Here is a 16200-nt window from a genome sequence, read left to right on the forward strand (position 1 = left end):
ACGGCGCAATTTGGAGGCGCCGCCACCACCACTGGGCGTGTCGACGCTGGTGGTGCGATGCAGCAAGGGCGTGTCCGTGTTTCGGGACTGCATCGCCGGACAATCGTGTTCCTGCTTCCACGTTGGTCGGATTATGATGCCACGGTCCTCGCTTACAAATGTAGAAATGAGGAAGAGGCAATGGCGGGCGAGTGCCACACACGCGGGCAGTGCGTGACTGTCGTTGAAACGCGATGCGGAGAGGGTATCCACTGATATGCAACGAGCGACTGGAGCAATTGAGTTGGTGGGAGCTGATGCATGCAGGCCGTGGGGCGGGACTGGAGCAGGAATGTGAAAACGGAGCACAGACGCGCCTCGCGAGGCACCTGCTAGCATTGAAAACGGTTGCAGAATACAGTGAGGCGTACCGGAAGCTGCCGCACACAGTGGATTGGAGAGCGGTGGCAGCCTACTTCAACACTGCCTTTGAGCAAGGTGAGCAGGGAAGAACCAATCACACTGAGGGACGTCAATAACGTGGGTGGAGAGACCCCACTGTCGCTGGCAGTAGGGGCAGACACTGACGCCTACGGGCGGGAAGTGCGGCTAAATGGAGGGGCGACGAGAATGACGAAAAAGCAGGACAGAAGAATACGAGAGAAGTCACGGCGAATTGAAATACAAAACGTACGGGGATTTAAGGAAGAAAGTAGAGGCAGATGGATGTCAGCATGGAGACGGACGCCGGTGAAGGAGCGGCCGATCGCATGGATGATCCAGGAAACACATGTTGGATCGAAGGAGGAAGTAGTCAAAGTGCAAGCAGAGTGGAGAAGAATGTGGGGCAAGCAGTATCAGCATCCTGATCAGGAACTATCGTACTGGAGTATGGATGCGTCCAAAAGAGGAGGGGTCGCGATTCTGCTAAACCCCAATGGCATTGGTCCCGCCACCCCATGGAAACCGGAAAAGTGGACAAACAGAGTCATGGGTCTTCAGTTCTCCAACTTTCTCATGATCAATGTCTACGCTCCAAATGACAGACCGGCACGTGAGGAACTTTTCGCAGGGATGACTCGAATGGAGTGGCCGGCAGGGGATGTAATATTAGCAGGGGATTTTAATTGTGTCCAAAGTCCAGCGCTAGATCGGTTAGGAGGGCAGCGGAGCGGGAGACCTGAGAGTGCAGCTCTGAAGCAGCTGACTGAAGAGCTGCATTTGGAAGATGCGTTCATTTTAACAGCACCCGCAGATGAGGATGAGGAAGAGATTGGCCCGCTTGAAACGTACACCTACTGGGGACCTGAATCGGCCAGTCGAATAGATAGGTTCTACATCCCGAAAAACTGGACGAGAATGGTGCACTGGATTGAAGTCGCCGAACCAGCGGCGACATCAGATCATCAGCGAGTGCGGATGCACTTTTGCGAACCTGGGTCAGTAAGACTGAGCCGGCACAGAAAGAGGGTAGTACAATACCCTATCCGAACGACACAGCCTGACAGACTACAGGCAGAGATGCAGTCAGAGTTAGCGGACGTGAAGGCCGGAAAGGACGTGTCAGCGCAGACGTGGGATGCCACAGCCAAGCTCTGCATTGAGTGCATAGTGCGAATAGAGAAGCGAGAAACGAAGCGCCGGTATGCAGCGCATCATCGACTCAACGCACAAAACCGAGCTCATCTATTCACCAGAAAAGAGCTGCTGGAAGCCACAGCATTAGACGTGCGGGAGGAGCACTTAATTAGGATGGGACAGAGGCTCGAACGGTCTACAGACCAGCTCAGGTGGAACTTCAAGAGGATATCCAATTGGGAAAAGGATCAATCGATCGCAGAAATAAAGCAGATCCACGGAGAACAATTCAGGCGTGAGATGACCATAGCGGACTGTTTTGCATCGGAGTGGAAACCAATTTTCGGGGAGATTCACAATGCTTTCAAAGGTGCAGCGCTGGAACGTGAGTTTGACAAGTTTGTTCGGATTCCCCAGGCCAGGCGGCTCTCACCAGCACAGAACGAGATGCTGATGCAGGAAATCAATTCAGAGGAGGTGATCCTCGCAATAGCAGCACTCAATCGCCACAAAGCGGCAGGGGGAGATGGGCTCAATAATGACTTCATAAAGGATCACCAAGCTCTCCTGATGCCAGCGATGGTAACCATCGGAAATGAACTGATTAAAGGTGGAGAACCTCCGGCGTCATTTCTGGAATCAGTCATTCTACCTCTTCGAAAAAAAGGAGACTCAGCGGATGCCATGAACTTTCGGCCCATCTCGCTCTTACAAACGGCGTATAAAGTGTTTACCAAGGTGCTGGCACGGAGAGCACAAAAAGTAATGGGGACACCTATTGGAGATTCTCAGCAAGGATTTGTTCATGGGCGACAAATGATGAAGACGGTCATGATGATGTTAGCTATGCTGGCAACTGCTACTGAACGACCAGACATCGCGGCAGCTCTCAGTCAAGTCATTCTCCTACTGGACTTTCGGAAGGCGTACGACACGGTGGCAAGAGAATTTTTATTCTTAGCACTCCTGAAGTTTGGATTCTCGCAAGAGTTTGTAGATATGATACGGAGATTGCATTACGGTACGACAGCGAGATTTCTGGTGAATGGTGAGCTCTCACAGATACAGGAAGTGGAGTCAGGAATTAGGCAAGGTTGCCCGCTAGCGCCATTACTATTCATTCTGGCGGCTGAAGTATTGGCGCTCGCAATACAGCAAGACAAACGGATAGTGGGAATCCCAATCCCGGGAGGCAATGGAGAGCGGCACGTATTTTCAGCCTTTGTTGATGACTCAACTGTCTTCCTCAACGAGGCGGATCAATTGCCGAGGGTAATGGAGGTGGTTGAAAGATTTGGAAAGTTATCTGGCTTACACGTTCAACCGACCAAGAGCCACGTAATATTTCTCAACACAGCAGTCAAAGAAGTGGAGTATCGAAGCATTCCAGTGCTGCAGCACAACGACACAGTCAGATACTTGGGGCACGCAGTAGGAACTGGAGCACTCACGGACATCAATTGGGCGACGAGAATACGGAGCATCCAGCGAAGACTAGCAACAGCAGCGCAGTTAGCGACAAGCCTGGAGAACAGAGTGCAGATACTCAACGTGATAATGCTGCCAGCAGTACTATTCACAGCAACGGTCTTCAACATGCCACGCTGGGCAGGCATTCAGTTGCGTAACATCCAAAAGCAATTCTTGTGGCACCATGCCATCACGACGGACGCGTCCAGACATAAAGTCAACCCAGGTCTGTTATACACCCCCAAACAAGCGGGAGGAGTGGGCCTAGCATCGGTGGACGTGGCGTGCAAAACGCAGAGAGTAAAACAAAGCATGCAATGGCTGATCCAACGCAAAGACACCTATTTCCTGGCGTGGAAGGCGTGGACATGGCGAGGAGAGACCACAGGACAGTTCACAGGGCTGACACCTAGGTTGTCGAGACGAGGGCAGAGAGGAGGCAGCAATAAGTCAGCGGGAGGCAAGATACATCAATTATTGGGGGAGTGGATAGCTCCACCAACAGCGGATGAAGGGACGTCAGAGTCTATGATGAAGACGCTCAAAAGCTTAGAGAAAGGATCGGTCAGTTGGGCTACAGAGGATGAGTGGATTATTGAGCTGCCCAGTCAGCAGACGTGGAAGCCGCGGCAGCAGGACAAGGAACAGACAGCTTTCTGGCCAACTTATAGCTGGGAAGGCAACCCATGGATTCGTGACGCCACTGGTAATATGCTTAAGCGGAACAAGTTCACCAGGATTCGACCATGTAGGCTAGAGGAGCTGCAAATGCGCCGAACCGCAGTCAACAGATATACGATGAACATACCGACCATGGCAGGCAAGATGCATCGGCAAGACAAGATGAGAAAATGGGGGCTAGCAATCTTGCTTAGCTCCCCGGTGATGGAGATAGGCGACGGACTGGCTATTCAGAGCAAGCTTCAGATGCGGCACCCCACCAAACTGGAGGCAATTTACCAGTGGGAAGCGACTACATCAGGACATGCAGTAGGGATCAGTACAAATCACGCGACCGGAGATCATCACAAGATTGAGCTAGTCCAACAGCCAGACGGGATACACTGGAAAGTGGACGAAGGCCAGGAGGAGGATGAACGAACTTGTCGGGACATACAACATCTACACCGGCATGCCGAGGAAGGAAGCATTGTATTCTATGCGCATCCGCTGCTACATGGGTTTCCATGGAAGGTCCCAGACTCGATCGCTAACAAACATGTCTGCAAGGCACTGAAGAAGCAACCTTTCAAGAAGTACTGTGGCGATGGACCTAGTCTAAAAGGACAGTTGGAGAGGCTTGCTCAAACGGTACAGAACAGCAAGTGGCAGGAAGCAGTGATGCAGCAGACACCAACTCAAGTCTGGCAGCACAGTCATGAGCTCACAGCATACCAAGTATGGGTAGGATATCGCGTGGCTACTAGGCAGTTGAACCTCTATCACGAAGATCGCGCAAGAGACAACAGTTGCAGAAAGCTACAGTGCTGCAACGGAATCAAAGAAACGATAGAGCATATCTTTTGGAGCTGCCCAGCGGCACAAGCCTGTTGGCAGAAACTCATCGGACACTGGATGGAGGAAAAATGGAGTGGGAAGCAGCTGGAGCTCGTGATGGCAAACTGTGCCAACAGGAAAGCACCATCAATGTCAGCAGTGACAGCGGTGAGACTCAGAAAAGAATATCCAGACACGGAAGAAGAGATAGTCACACAATGGAAACGGCTATGGCGCATCATGAGCAGCGTCTGCATCACCATGCTATGGATGCAGAGGAACCGAGTCATCTTTCAGCACGAAGAGATCAAACTGGAGCAGAGCACACAAGAATTCTGGGCAACAGGGCTTCGACAAGTGAAAGCATTGGCTAAGCGGGAACGCCGACGCCCAGACATGATACTAGAAGGGACCTGGTTGCTTCTATGCTGTGCAGCTTTTGAAGAACCACCACGAGAGCAGTCTACAAGAAGGACAAGCCCCGTACAACCACCGCACTCGAATGAGGAACCGGCGTTGCTAACCAGGCTAAGGATCAATCAGGCATCTAGAAGTACTAACAACTAAATAGATCAACCTGCCTCTCTCTCTCGCATGCAGGCCGTGGGGTTGTTAGACAGATGGCGGTCGCCGACAATTGAGCTGTGTATTTCGCGTCGAGGATGTCGCTCCGTTAGCATTGGCGAGCGCAAGCTTGTTCAACAATCTGTGAGCCGCACCACCGTGTAAAGGATACCGATCACGCCACAAGAGTTGCGCGGGCTCACTTCAAGCGATGCCGATGCGATAGTCACGATTCGTGGGGTCCCGGTGCTGTCTAGGCATCTAAGACAGGCGAGATGAAGCGCTTCCAGCCTCATCTCGTTTTCTCAAGAAAGCACTGTTCAAGGTTGGCGGGTCTCGGTGAAGCCAGAAGTCATGACGTGAGCACAAGGAGGTTGAACAAGTCAAGTCCTGCACTCGTGAGGCCAAGATGCACAGCCACCACTATCTCATCAAGATGCGGGTGCTTTCGGGAACCTACAACCCAGCCTGGGATATCACGGCCTGCTGCTGTTAGCGACCACAAACTCGAGCGCTTGCTTGTACCGTATGAACATGGGATTATCGTTTGCCAGCTTGGGCGGCGGGACCACTTGCGCCGCCGCCGCGTTAATTCTAATGAGACTGCCGCTCCACCGCGTCCATGAGCTCTAAACAATACTCAGAGAGCCTCCCGCTCAGCAGTAGTCGCTGCACAAGCTGCCGCACCTCCAAGTTGGACGACGAGATACAACCGCACAGCGCAGGATACATCTCCATTACGCTGCGCGGCTCCATGTCAGCCTCCAGCGCGCTGGTCAAGAGCACCACCACTCTCTCACGAGCAGGAACAACCTCGTCGTCATCCACCGACAGAGCCGACATGGACGAGAATGATGACTTGCGAGCGGTGCGCTCCAACACATCCATTGTGGTGCTAAGAGACCGCGGCTTGGAATGTGCCGCGCTGTCCAGGTCGGCATACCGTACCAACGCCGTGTTGCAGCACGCCACCAGCCGGGCCCGCGCGAACGAAGCGAGCTCTTGGTCCGCCATCTGAATGCACATCGTGGTCAATTGGCGCACGCAACACCGAATGATAGACTTGTTGTGCTCCACCGCGTCCACCCCCGAGCACAACAAGGCGACCAAGTCTCCGATAAACGCGTTGAATTGCTGTCCGACGAAAGACTTGATTTCGCTTCCGTCACTGAGCAGGGCAATGGTGCTGTCCACCACACACTCTAGCACACTCAACACCAACACTTCGTCCTCTTCTGACTGCACACACGACGGGAATTGACCGCCATTTGGCTGCACGAAGCCCGCGATCGTCTCTAACAGCGGCCTCCAGCAAGCCTCGGCAAGACGAACGGCTACCAACCCGCTCGAGATAACAACCAAAAGCACACGCAACGCGTGCTTCCATAACTGCGTTGCCGCTTTCTGCGCAGCTGTCATCGGTTTCTCTGGAGACGAAGACGGACTCGTGCGAGGTGTGGAGAACCCTTCCTCGTCAAACTTCAAGAAAGGCTGGATACAAAAGAGAACCGACAGAAATCGCTTCTCCCTGGCCTCCGAGGAAACGCTTGCGTACAGCTTTGCCAGTGACGTAAGTGAATGGCGCGTGAAGAAGACGAGATCCTTGGACGCAGACTGCGTCACGTACCCCACGAGTTGATCCAGCATTTTTGTGTGGACTTCCGGGTGCGATACGAACGAGCCGCACTCTTCGAACGCGTTCAGTACACGTGACTGCAAACTGTTCGTCGTAATGTTAGTGATCGCCTTCGTCACTGCTCCATTACCAATCGCAGGTGTGCCAAGCACATGCCGAGTGATCAGCAACTCGAACAGGTCCAGCATTTTCTCCACGTTGCGAACGTCCTTGAACTCGTATTCCTTCGCCTGCATGTACAGCGTCACTAGCACGGACACCACAGCACTCGCAGTTTCTTGCTCCGCATCCTCTTTCCAAGGGTGCACCGGGTTCTTGTCCTTTTGAGCTGCAATCTGTCTCTCATCGCACAGGCTCAGTAGCTGGCTAAACGCTTCCTCCCACAGTACGGGGTCACGATACACAGGTGCAGAAGTGGCACGCCTTAGGTTGGGAGAAGTCGATGCACCAGACGTTGGAGTAGACGAAGAAACCAGAGCGCCACCGACAACGCGCATGCCGACTCCAGCTCGCACGGGCTGGGACTGCGCGATGTGGTCGAAATCTCCTGCCGAAGACACCTGCAACAGCGTTTGCAGCGTCTTGACTGCTGCTAGCACCACTTCCTTGGGCATCCCAAAAGCAGCATTTAGCGCTACGTGCTGAAGCAGTTCTCGCCAAATGGAGGCGAACCACGACGTGTGTTGCAGCAAATAGTGCCAGTTGGTCTCCAACACGCGACTAATTCCAGTCAACATGAGCACCCGCGACTCATTCCACTGCTTCTCGGCATTATCCCGTGAGTGGTGGAGCATGTAGTTGGCAGGAGCCTTGGGCTTGTCCTTTTCAAGCGTACGCGAACTTTTCTGCGTCTCGCAGAGCTTTGCTGCAAGGGGCAGCACTGTCGAGTTCATAAACAGTTGCCACTCAACCAGTTCAAACTGAGCACCATACGTTACTGCCGTTCCGAAAAGGGTGTTGATCGCGCTGTTTCGCACTTCTGCCCGGTCATTCAGCGCAACCGAGCTGAATTCAGCAAAAATGTACCCCCATTGATCTTGCTTGCGCTTGCTGGGATCACTTTCTTGTCGCGCCTTCTGCTTTCCGATCACATCAGACACACTCCAGAGCTCATTCACAGCGGTGAGACTAATATTGACGTCCTTTGCCTTGCTGCCAAAACGCCCGATGCACTTGATGCAGTCTGGAAGGTAACTGCTGGGTATTGACACCACCAAGTCATCAACGATGAGGCGCAGACACTTGAAAGCCAGCACTTGCGTCTTGGCGTCCCCAATTTCGCAAGCTTCTTGCACTGCTGCCAAAACCAAGGGCCACCCAGTGTTGATCAGATGACCGCAGGTGTTGAGCAATTCGAGGATGCCCGTCAATGTGCGGTCCTTCATGTCTGAGCGAGCCAGCTTCAACAATGGCACAAAGAGCTCTTGCTGATCGAATTCATGCGGAGACACAGGACCCTCGTTCCTGGTTGCGTCAAAATCGTCAATGGTCGGCTTCGAGGTGGGCGATACACTGTTGACCACGTTCTGAAGAGCGCTCTGCATGAGCAGTAAAATGTTTTCCGTCGTGAAGAGTTGGAACTGGCCAAGCTGAGGGAACTGAGCTGCCGTGAGAGGAACCTGGGGAACAAACGTGCTCATGAGCACCAGCTCCCGCATAACCTCTTCAAAGCACCGCTTACTGCTCGACGCCAACTGTGTGAGCATGCGTAGCGCAAAGCATGGCATAAAAGCACCCGATCCTGTAAGACCCACTCCCAAGTAGCTCTGGTAGATTCTCATATGGTGATTGCCTGCAGGACTTGACCCATCTCCATTATCCACAATAGTCCAATCATCACTTGAGGAGGCGGAACAAGTGGGTCCAGCGGCAGATTCCGCGTCTCGATTCGGCACCGGGAGGCCGACTTGATCCCAGGACACCCTGCGGACAGCAGCTAGTAGCTTGCGTAGAGCAGCGCTGCTCAACTTGAGCGCATCACGGAAGAAATCCACAATAGAATTACTCAGCATCACCAGCTGCTGTTCCACATCTTCGTCTTCAATGCGGAAAGCGCTGATACGATAGCTCTTGGTTGGTAGCTTCTGTTGTCCATTCTTCAGCTTTGGATCTGTGAGACCCACGATGATCTCAAAGCCCTCAAGCAACACACACCACTCCATCTGAGAAAGTTCTTCCTCCATGACGTGCGCAGCACCGAAAAGCGCCTTCATTGCATGTACCTCGCGCCAACTAACCACCACAAGGCAGCTTTCGCCATCATCCGCCACCGATTCATCCTGGTAATCGCCGCTACCAGGCCCATTCGTCGAGATGGATCCCTTCGAGTTCCCTCGAATGCCGTCCGGTAATGGGAAGGAGAACCCGCCTAGCGCGCGTAAGCAAGTCAGCACCACTTCGTCCATTTGCTTGCACCATGCTTCCCTTGCGCTTTGACTTTGCATGTTTGCTCGGAGGCGCGATGCGATCGTGGCCAGGACATGGTACGACTTGAGGGACATAGTCACCAAATCGACCTCACGGCAGTGCCGCATAACACAATTCATGGACTGGACCACCGCGGGTGCTACCACAGCAACACATGCCTTGGCAAGCCTTTCGCACACCTCCTCATTGTCAGTGGATCTCGACAATTCAAAAACAGAGGCCGTCATGCTACTCTGACACGAGGCAGCGACGCGGACGGCCATGAAAAACTGCTGCAGCATTGGTGTCTCTTGCTCGTTTAGCAACTCGAGACCTGAGCGCGGTGCAGCAGCTGCGTCAGGGCCTTGGGGCTTGAAATCCGATGGAGGCGACGTCATGATCACCGATGATGTGGTCCGAGTGATGGCGACCAGCACTCCATCAGGGTAATTCACCATTGCAGCAACCATATCTGGCTCCAGACACACACGATTCAATACTTCCAGCGACAGCAACACCGGCCACGTAACAAAATTAACGCCACTTCCAACACCCCCAGTAGCACCCAAGGTGCTCGCGTTGGATGAACTTGAGTGGGTCAAAAAGTTCTTGGCCTCTTTGAGGTTCGCGATAGCGTTCACCGCGTGGAACTTGGAATCAGGCGACTTCAAAGGCGTCGGTGGAGACTTCGACGTGTCCGGGGTGGTGTAGGTTCCTGTGGCGATAATCTCTAGCAGTGCGTGCAGAATCAACGCACACTCGTCGTCGAGACAATCTGCAAAATGGCACAGCAGCGTGCTTGCGAGTCGCATGCCGCGTACAAGCAGCGGGAAGAACGGACCAGCTGCGCCATTGGTGCTGCTACTTGTGATAGAGCTGTTCGTCGGTCCCGTAATCCCAGAACCGGCAGACCCGCCATGCTTGTCGTTGCAGCCCATTTCCAGCACCGATTGAACTAACGGGGTCATCTGCTGCTTCAACACCGCCTTGAACTCAATGTCGAGCCGGAAGAGTCCGTAATGCGATGCCAGCACGGTCTCCAGCAACTCGACACCCAGCGCAGCACTCATAGGTGACACGGCTGTTCGCTTGAGCCACACGCCGTTCTCCTCCCGACTCATGAAGCACAGCTCCTGGAACAGCAGGACCCCCACGTGCTTGGCCTCGGCACTCGAATCCACTTTGCCAAACGCCAGCGACACCAATTGGCGGATCGTCATGGCTGCCGTGTTGCCCACCATGGAGCTGGCACTGCTGCTCGACGCATGCAAGTGGATACATATCCACACGGCCTGCATGACCATGTCCTCATTGCCCACCAATTCGCTCTCTACAAATATCCCAATAAAACCCAGTTAGTATCCCAAGATAATCCACATACTCAAAACACAAATTATAGTCCCGACCTGTAGTCTGGGTCCTGTCCGGTGCCGTCCTGACCTGCTCCTTCCCCTTCTTCTCCTCATAGGCCAGCGTCATCAGCTGCAATAACGTCTGAAGCAGCTTGATCTGCACATCGGCGTGGGCGTTTTTCTCAGCCTGAATCTGCAGGACGCGCAGGATGCTGCCCACGCTGGCAGGCTCGATGGCGTCCCAGCTTACGAGGCGCTGGATGCTGGCCAGCGCCAACACCAAGATCTTGTGCGACGCGTTCGTGTGGTTGCAGGCCAGCAAAAAAGGCCGCAGGACGCTCTCGCTCTGGAACAGGCTGTGCCCCGGGCCTGGCGCGCGCCCCTCCACGCGCAGCAGAGCCGCGTATTGCTGCTGCAGCGCCGGCAGCGTCTCCAGCGCACGGTCCACCGCCTCCTTCACCACCGGGTACTTGCGCTTGGCCTCGGTCCGCAGCGCGTGCAGGTCAGCAGCCAGCTGGCGCAGGAAATCCATTGTCGACCAGCGCAGGACGCGTAGGATGCCTGCAGGATGAACCGAGTTGAACTGGGAGAGCGTGTGTGAATCGTACCTACTCGGGTTTAGTGTGGTGCACGTAGTTTGTGTACACATAGTGTAGAAGTTGGTTATATCCCGCCATGATCATGCGCTAGGAAGCGCAAAAAACGCGGGGTGATTTGATCGATCGTTTGACGACTTGGCCCTCACTGGCGAAATGCTGTTGTTGCGTCGTGACTTGGTGCACGAGGGACGTGTGGTCGGTCACCTTGCGCTGTGGTGGGCTGAGCGATGTCTTCGTGCACCGCCGAATCGGTTCGACTCGATGACTACGAGGCTATCTTCATTATCAACGCGGCTGCTCACTCCAGCACAGCTATAATACTCCGGCAATGCTGCCTCTGTAGACGCCTTGCTTGACCCCTTCTCGTCTGACAACTTAAACGAGAGTGCGAAGAGGGACCTGCAGACAACTCGGTCAGGCACTTTACCGCTGCACTACCACGGGCCGCACTGCCTCAAATGCTGTAATCTGCGGTCTGACCTCGAGTCCAGACTTCATTCGCGTCACCCAGCTGAGCCCTTCGCAACGCGTGTCTGGTTCGCGCACAACCTCTACGACGACGGCAATCTCGGGCGTTCACAGCCTCCCGATGTCGACCAGCTCTCTGCTGCACCACCTATCCTCGAATCATTCTGGTCACCAAGTCCGAACGCGACCTCACATCGAAATACGCCGCGTTCCCCATTTCGCAGGTCGACAGGATACTGACAGCTATGTTCGACCACCGATCCCTGCTCGATGGCTCCCAGAGCCCCCGTCGGAACGTGCGCCAGACCGACCGACGCCTGACGGAGGTCGTAGCTCGAGACACCAAGACTATCAACTGGCACCTGCTGCGGTGCAGTGTGGTCAATTGGGACAAGAGCCCCGGGAACTTGGGCTTTGCTGTCTACACCACGCGCACGCACGCGCTGCAGCGTGTCATGGCCTCAGGGACGATTCCATGCTCAGTGCACGAGCTTCGTCAGATACTTCGCCCCGATGCCAGCGCAACGTATGCCGCCACCATGCACGAACTCTTCTGCGACGACTTTGTGCACGGGGCTGTTGTGCATCGCGTGCCGGACAATGACGCGGATTCCAACAAGTACGACGAAAACGACACCCGCTCGGATCGTCGTCGAGGCCACCGCCGACGACCAAAGGTGAGTGACGTGACGGTCAAGACGGCTCTGTTTGCCAAACGCCACGTGTTGGCGTGCAACGAGCAGTGGTGCTACGTGGACTGCACTCAGGAGCTAAATGGACATGGCTTCTGCGTGACGATGTCCTCGCTCGACCCAGAGGATGTTTTTGCGGGTAAAACACACGCGCGTAGCGGCCATGTGAACCAGATACACGACGTTCGAGCTGGTTATACGGTGGTCCCATCCGCTACGAAGAAGGAGGTGCGAGTGAGCTTTTACGCGCACTTCGTCAGCGGAAGTTGCAGCCCCGAGACTTCCCCTTCGTTCCTCTTCACAACAGCCAGCAGCGCCACATCTCGAGTCAAACGAGGAGTTTCCTCTCGAGCGCAGATGAAGCGGCTCACGATGATGGCACATGCCACCTCCCGACTGGCGGTCCTTGTGAGGCGTCGAAGACTTGGTGCTCAGAAAATGACGAACAAGGTCGTGTACGTGCCTCGTAACACTCGTTGCGTGTGCTGCGCGGCGACCATGAGGTTGTCAACACACTTGGGCCTGAGCAGTAAGAAGCGGGTGCGGCGGCATTGCGAACTTTGCGGCTACTTTGTCTGCGAGGGCTGCTCTTCCGAGCAGGAAGCGCAGCGATCTCAAGGCAACGCATTCGCCATCGTGCGGGTTTGTGCCAACTGCATGGAGCGCGTTGACGATGCCTTGTACGACTCGATCCCCGCGGACAACAGCGACACATTGGAGCCAAAAGTCCACCCGAATACACCGGGTACGGAGGCAGCTACCAAAGTCCTTGCGCGGTTGCTGCGTGATACGCTAGTAAACGCGTCAGAACTCGAGCTGCCTGCAGTGAAGAACATCATCATGCACCTCGTCGATGACGAAGTTACGTCGCCGTCCGAGCAATTGGATGGACCCAAGCACGGTCGAAGGCTCACCATGGAAAGCTCGCAAGAGGAATACTTGCTAGCACTGCAGACACAGCTTCAAATCCCCCAACGACCTCTATCGAGCTGCTTGCTCGCCGGGGCCAGTGGCAGAGCCTACCCTTTGGCGTACAGCGACTCGAACGCAGGAGTCCCATTATTTCCATTGCCAGACAATGAGCTCGAGAGGCTGGGGGCTGTGAGTCGTGCTCGGCTGGCCGGAGTACGCAACCTGCCGGAGTTGGAGCTCATCTGCAACCTGGCAAGCAGGGAACTCCGCTGCGAAACGACACTTGTGACGCTCATTACCCACAATATGCAGTACATCCTGGCCAGCAACAACCCGGTCTTCCGTAACGGCGCAGGGCCGCGGGATCAAGCGCTTTGCGCGCACACCATTATGGGGTCTTTGCCGATGCTGGTGCCGCACGCAGCAGCAGATGTGCGCTTTAGTCGCAGTCAACTTGTACTGCGAGGTGGGCTGCGCTTCTACTTCGGGTTCCCGCTGTTCGCACCCGACGGACTTTCAGCTATCGGTGCTGTGTGCTGTGTTGATCGCGAGCCTCGTCGTGTTTGCCAGTCACAGTACGAAACTCTCGAGAAGCTTTCCCGCAGCGCTACACGCATTATTGCTAACCGCATGACGACCGATGAAAACGTGCTTGACTGATCGCCGCTGCACGTAGCCTCGTGCTTATTGTCGGCCATGGAACTGTAAAAAGCTGGTGTAAAGGAACTCAGCGCTCTTGATATAATAATTTTCCATTTACAAGCACTTGCAGCTAGCCCTCAAGTAGACGTGATGCTCGGCACTGCATCACGCGCGTTGCACCTTCCGCCAAAGTCGTCATGAGCGCGTATTGGGAATCCGAGACGTCGCGGGTCTCACCCGCGTGAACGCAGCAGAACGTGCCGACTGCAGTGGTGCCTCCTCCTTCCGGGTACGAGATTTTGATCGGGAAGCCGAAGTAGAAGCGCACACCATCTCGTCGTACGAGGTTCATGGCGCTAAAGCGCACGTCAGCTTCAGGGTGACGGACGAGTAGCGGCGCTCCGTTCATGAGCGTATGTGCGCAGATTGAGTGATCGCGCGGGATCTCGCAACCTCGCCAAGCGGGGTCCGTGGACGCTACTACATAAGACGCGCTAGGGCCGATAATGGTAACCAGCGTAGCGTCGCATTGCAGCTCACCGCGCGCGACGTTGCAGAGGAGCTCCAACTCGGGGAGATCCATCATGTACGAAACGATATTCGGATGCGTGTCAATCCACTGCAGCCTGTACGCCTCGTCAGCTGGAACGGGATGGTGCGCCACAATGGTGATCTCTTTAGCGATGTGAGCGTCTTCGACTTCTGCTTCTTCAATATCTTCGGCGTCTTCGGCATCCTCAGCACTTTCAGTGTCTTCACCGTCACTGCCCAAGTCGGTATACTGCAGAGCGTATTGACGCCCCGAAGCGCCTGCCAATGGAGGACGGTCAACTACTTCCGGGCTCAAGAGGTTCTCCAGCTTGGCTTCCGAGGGCTGCTTGACTTGGGTTTTTGGTAGTTCTTCCAAGAAGCCCTCTTGCTCTGCCAAGCGACCCAGATTCTTGGCCAACTCCGCTGGGTCAGCACGGAACTTGTCTTGAGGCTCTTCGCGCGGACTGAGAAAATGTTTGATCACGCGAATGACAACCGGTTTCTCTTCTTGCGTCGCGCTGCCAAGCACTTGGCTCAACACTCGTGCGATCACCGCACTGGCCGGCTCAGCAGCAGGACTGTCAGGCTGGAGCGGCCCACTGGAAGGAGACAAACTATTCTCCGAAGCGCAATAGCTGTCGTAGTCCGCGTCGTCGACGCGCTGCATACAGTGCTCGCACAAGTGCACAGGTTGACTGTACTTGATGCCCTTGTTCGAGCGCTCGGACGCTCCATCCGACACCGAGTTCTTGTCGATCGTGCACACGCAGCGAGCACAGACCAGAAAGCCGCACAACTGGCATTGCTTGGAACCTCGCGACGTGTCTTCTCCCTTTGTTTCTTCAGTGCTTCCCCGCTTCGAGCTGCCGAGTATGTTCCAAGCAGCGCCCGCCACGCGGCGCGTGCAGCACGCACAGCGAGTGTTAGTCGGCTGCACCTTGCGGAGATCGGCTAGCACTTGCGCGTCTAGTCGGCGCCGACGCACAGCGACCTGGAACTGCTTGAGCGTGCGCGCCAGCTGCATCACCCGTGCTAGCACTGCCCCGTTCGAGGCATCGTCAGCCTCCTCGCGGTTCCTCATAGACGACAAGAGCCATCGAAATGGGGAAACCTTAGCTGATCCAGGGTTTGTTGCTGCCACGTGCGCGCAAAACGTGACGCGGACCGCTCGCTTAACTCTCCCCTCCTTGTGGTTCCTGAGCTGCTCGGGGGTCACGAGGTACAGGGCCGATAGTCCTTGGATATGGATCACGCTGGCCGCTTGCGCTTTGCCGATGAACACGTCGTCCGGGTGCAGCGAAGCGAGTGTGACCGTGAAGCCTTGGCTTTCGTTGTCGCTGTGCTCCAAAGCCTTTGCCGCACTGACGAAGCACCACTGCTCGTTGCGTGCCAGCATGTGGCGCTTCACGAACGTCGCCGTCCGGACCGACACGTCCTGTGTCGTGATCTCCTGCGCGTGGTGCACAATGGCGCCGTAGATGAAGTCTTGCCCGATGAGCTCGCGCATCACGCACGTGTAGCGCTCGCTCGTGGGAGCGCTTAGCAGCGCGCGCATTTCCTTGACTGAGCACTCAATGACACACGTCGCGGTGACTACCGTGCCATCGATAACGCGCTCGGTCGTCACGCCGGTCGCTTCCGACCGTCGGTGCTTCAAAGTCTCCAAGTCGATGTGAGCGGCAGCTTGAGCCACCACTTCCGCGAGCCGTCGGTCGCTGCCGCGCACGTAGCGGCGCTGGGGGCCGTCGCCGCTGGCGTTCATCGTGTGCATGTGGTACAGTGTCAAAGCCCAGTTGTTCTCGAACGGCGGCTGATCGCGTAATGCCAGCCTGCCTCGGGGATCACTTCTTCGCGGAGTGACTCCGCTGGTAGGC

The 16200-nt window shown here is 55.3% G+C and overlaps 3 protein-coding genes across 3 annotated transcripts; 1 reads left to right on the top strand and 2 right to left on the bottom strand.

Annotated features, from left to right (window-relative positions):
* Positions 1-5682: 5682 nt before the first annotated feature.
* KRP23_12285 (Protein MON2-like protein) lies at positions 5683-11014 on the bottom strand (the record flags this gene model as incomplete). The annotated part of the gene is made up of 2 exons (XM_067882884.1): positions 5683-10460; positions 10537-11014. 2 exons carry the CDS (start codon positions 11012-11014, stop codon positions 5683-5685), a joined length of 5256 nt encoding a protein of 1751 aa, XP_067739894.1.
* Positions 11015-11794: 780 nt separating this feature from the next.
* On the top strand, positions 11795-13813 carry KRP23_12286 (uncharacterized protein; the record flags this gene model as incomplete). Its single annotated transcript, XM_067882885.1, has 1 exon — positions 11795-13813. The coding sequence occupies one exon, from the start codon at positions 11795-11797 to the stop codon at positions 13811-13813; it is 2019 nt and encodes a 672-aa protein (XP_067739895.1).
* Positions 13814-13925: 112 nt separating this feature from the next.
* On the bottom strand, positions 13926-16097 carry KRP23_12287 (uncharacterized protein; the record flags this gene model as incomplete). The annotated part of the gene is made up of 1 exon (XM_067882886.1): positions 13926-16097. The coding sequence occupies one exon, from the start codon at positions 16095-16097 to the stop codon at positions 13926-13928; it is 2172 nt and encodes a 723-aa protein (XP_067739896.1).
* Positions 16098-16200: the final 103 nt, after the last annotated feature.

Source organism: Phytophthora ramorum, assembly GCF_020800215.1.
Source record: "Phytophthora ramorum isolate Pr-102 chromosome Unknown Phyram_PR-102_s0014, whole genome shotgun sequence".
Lineage (NCBI taxonomy): Eukaryota > Oomycota > Peronosporomycetes > Peronosporales > Peronosporaceae > Phytophthora > Phytophthora ramorum.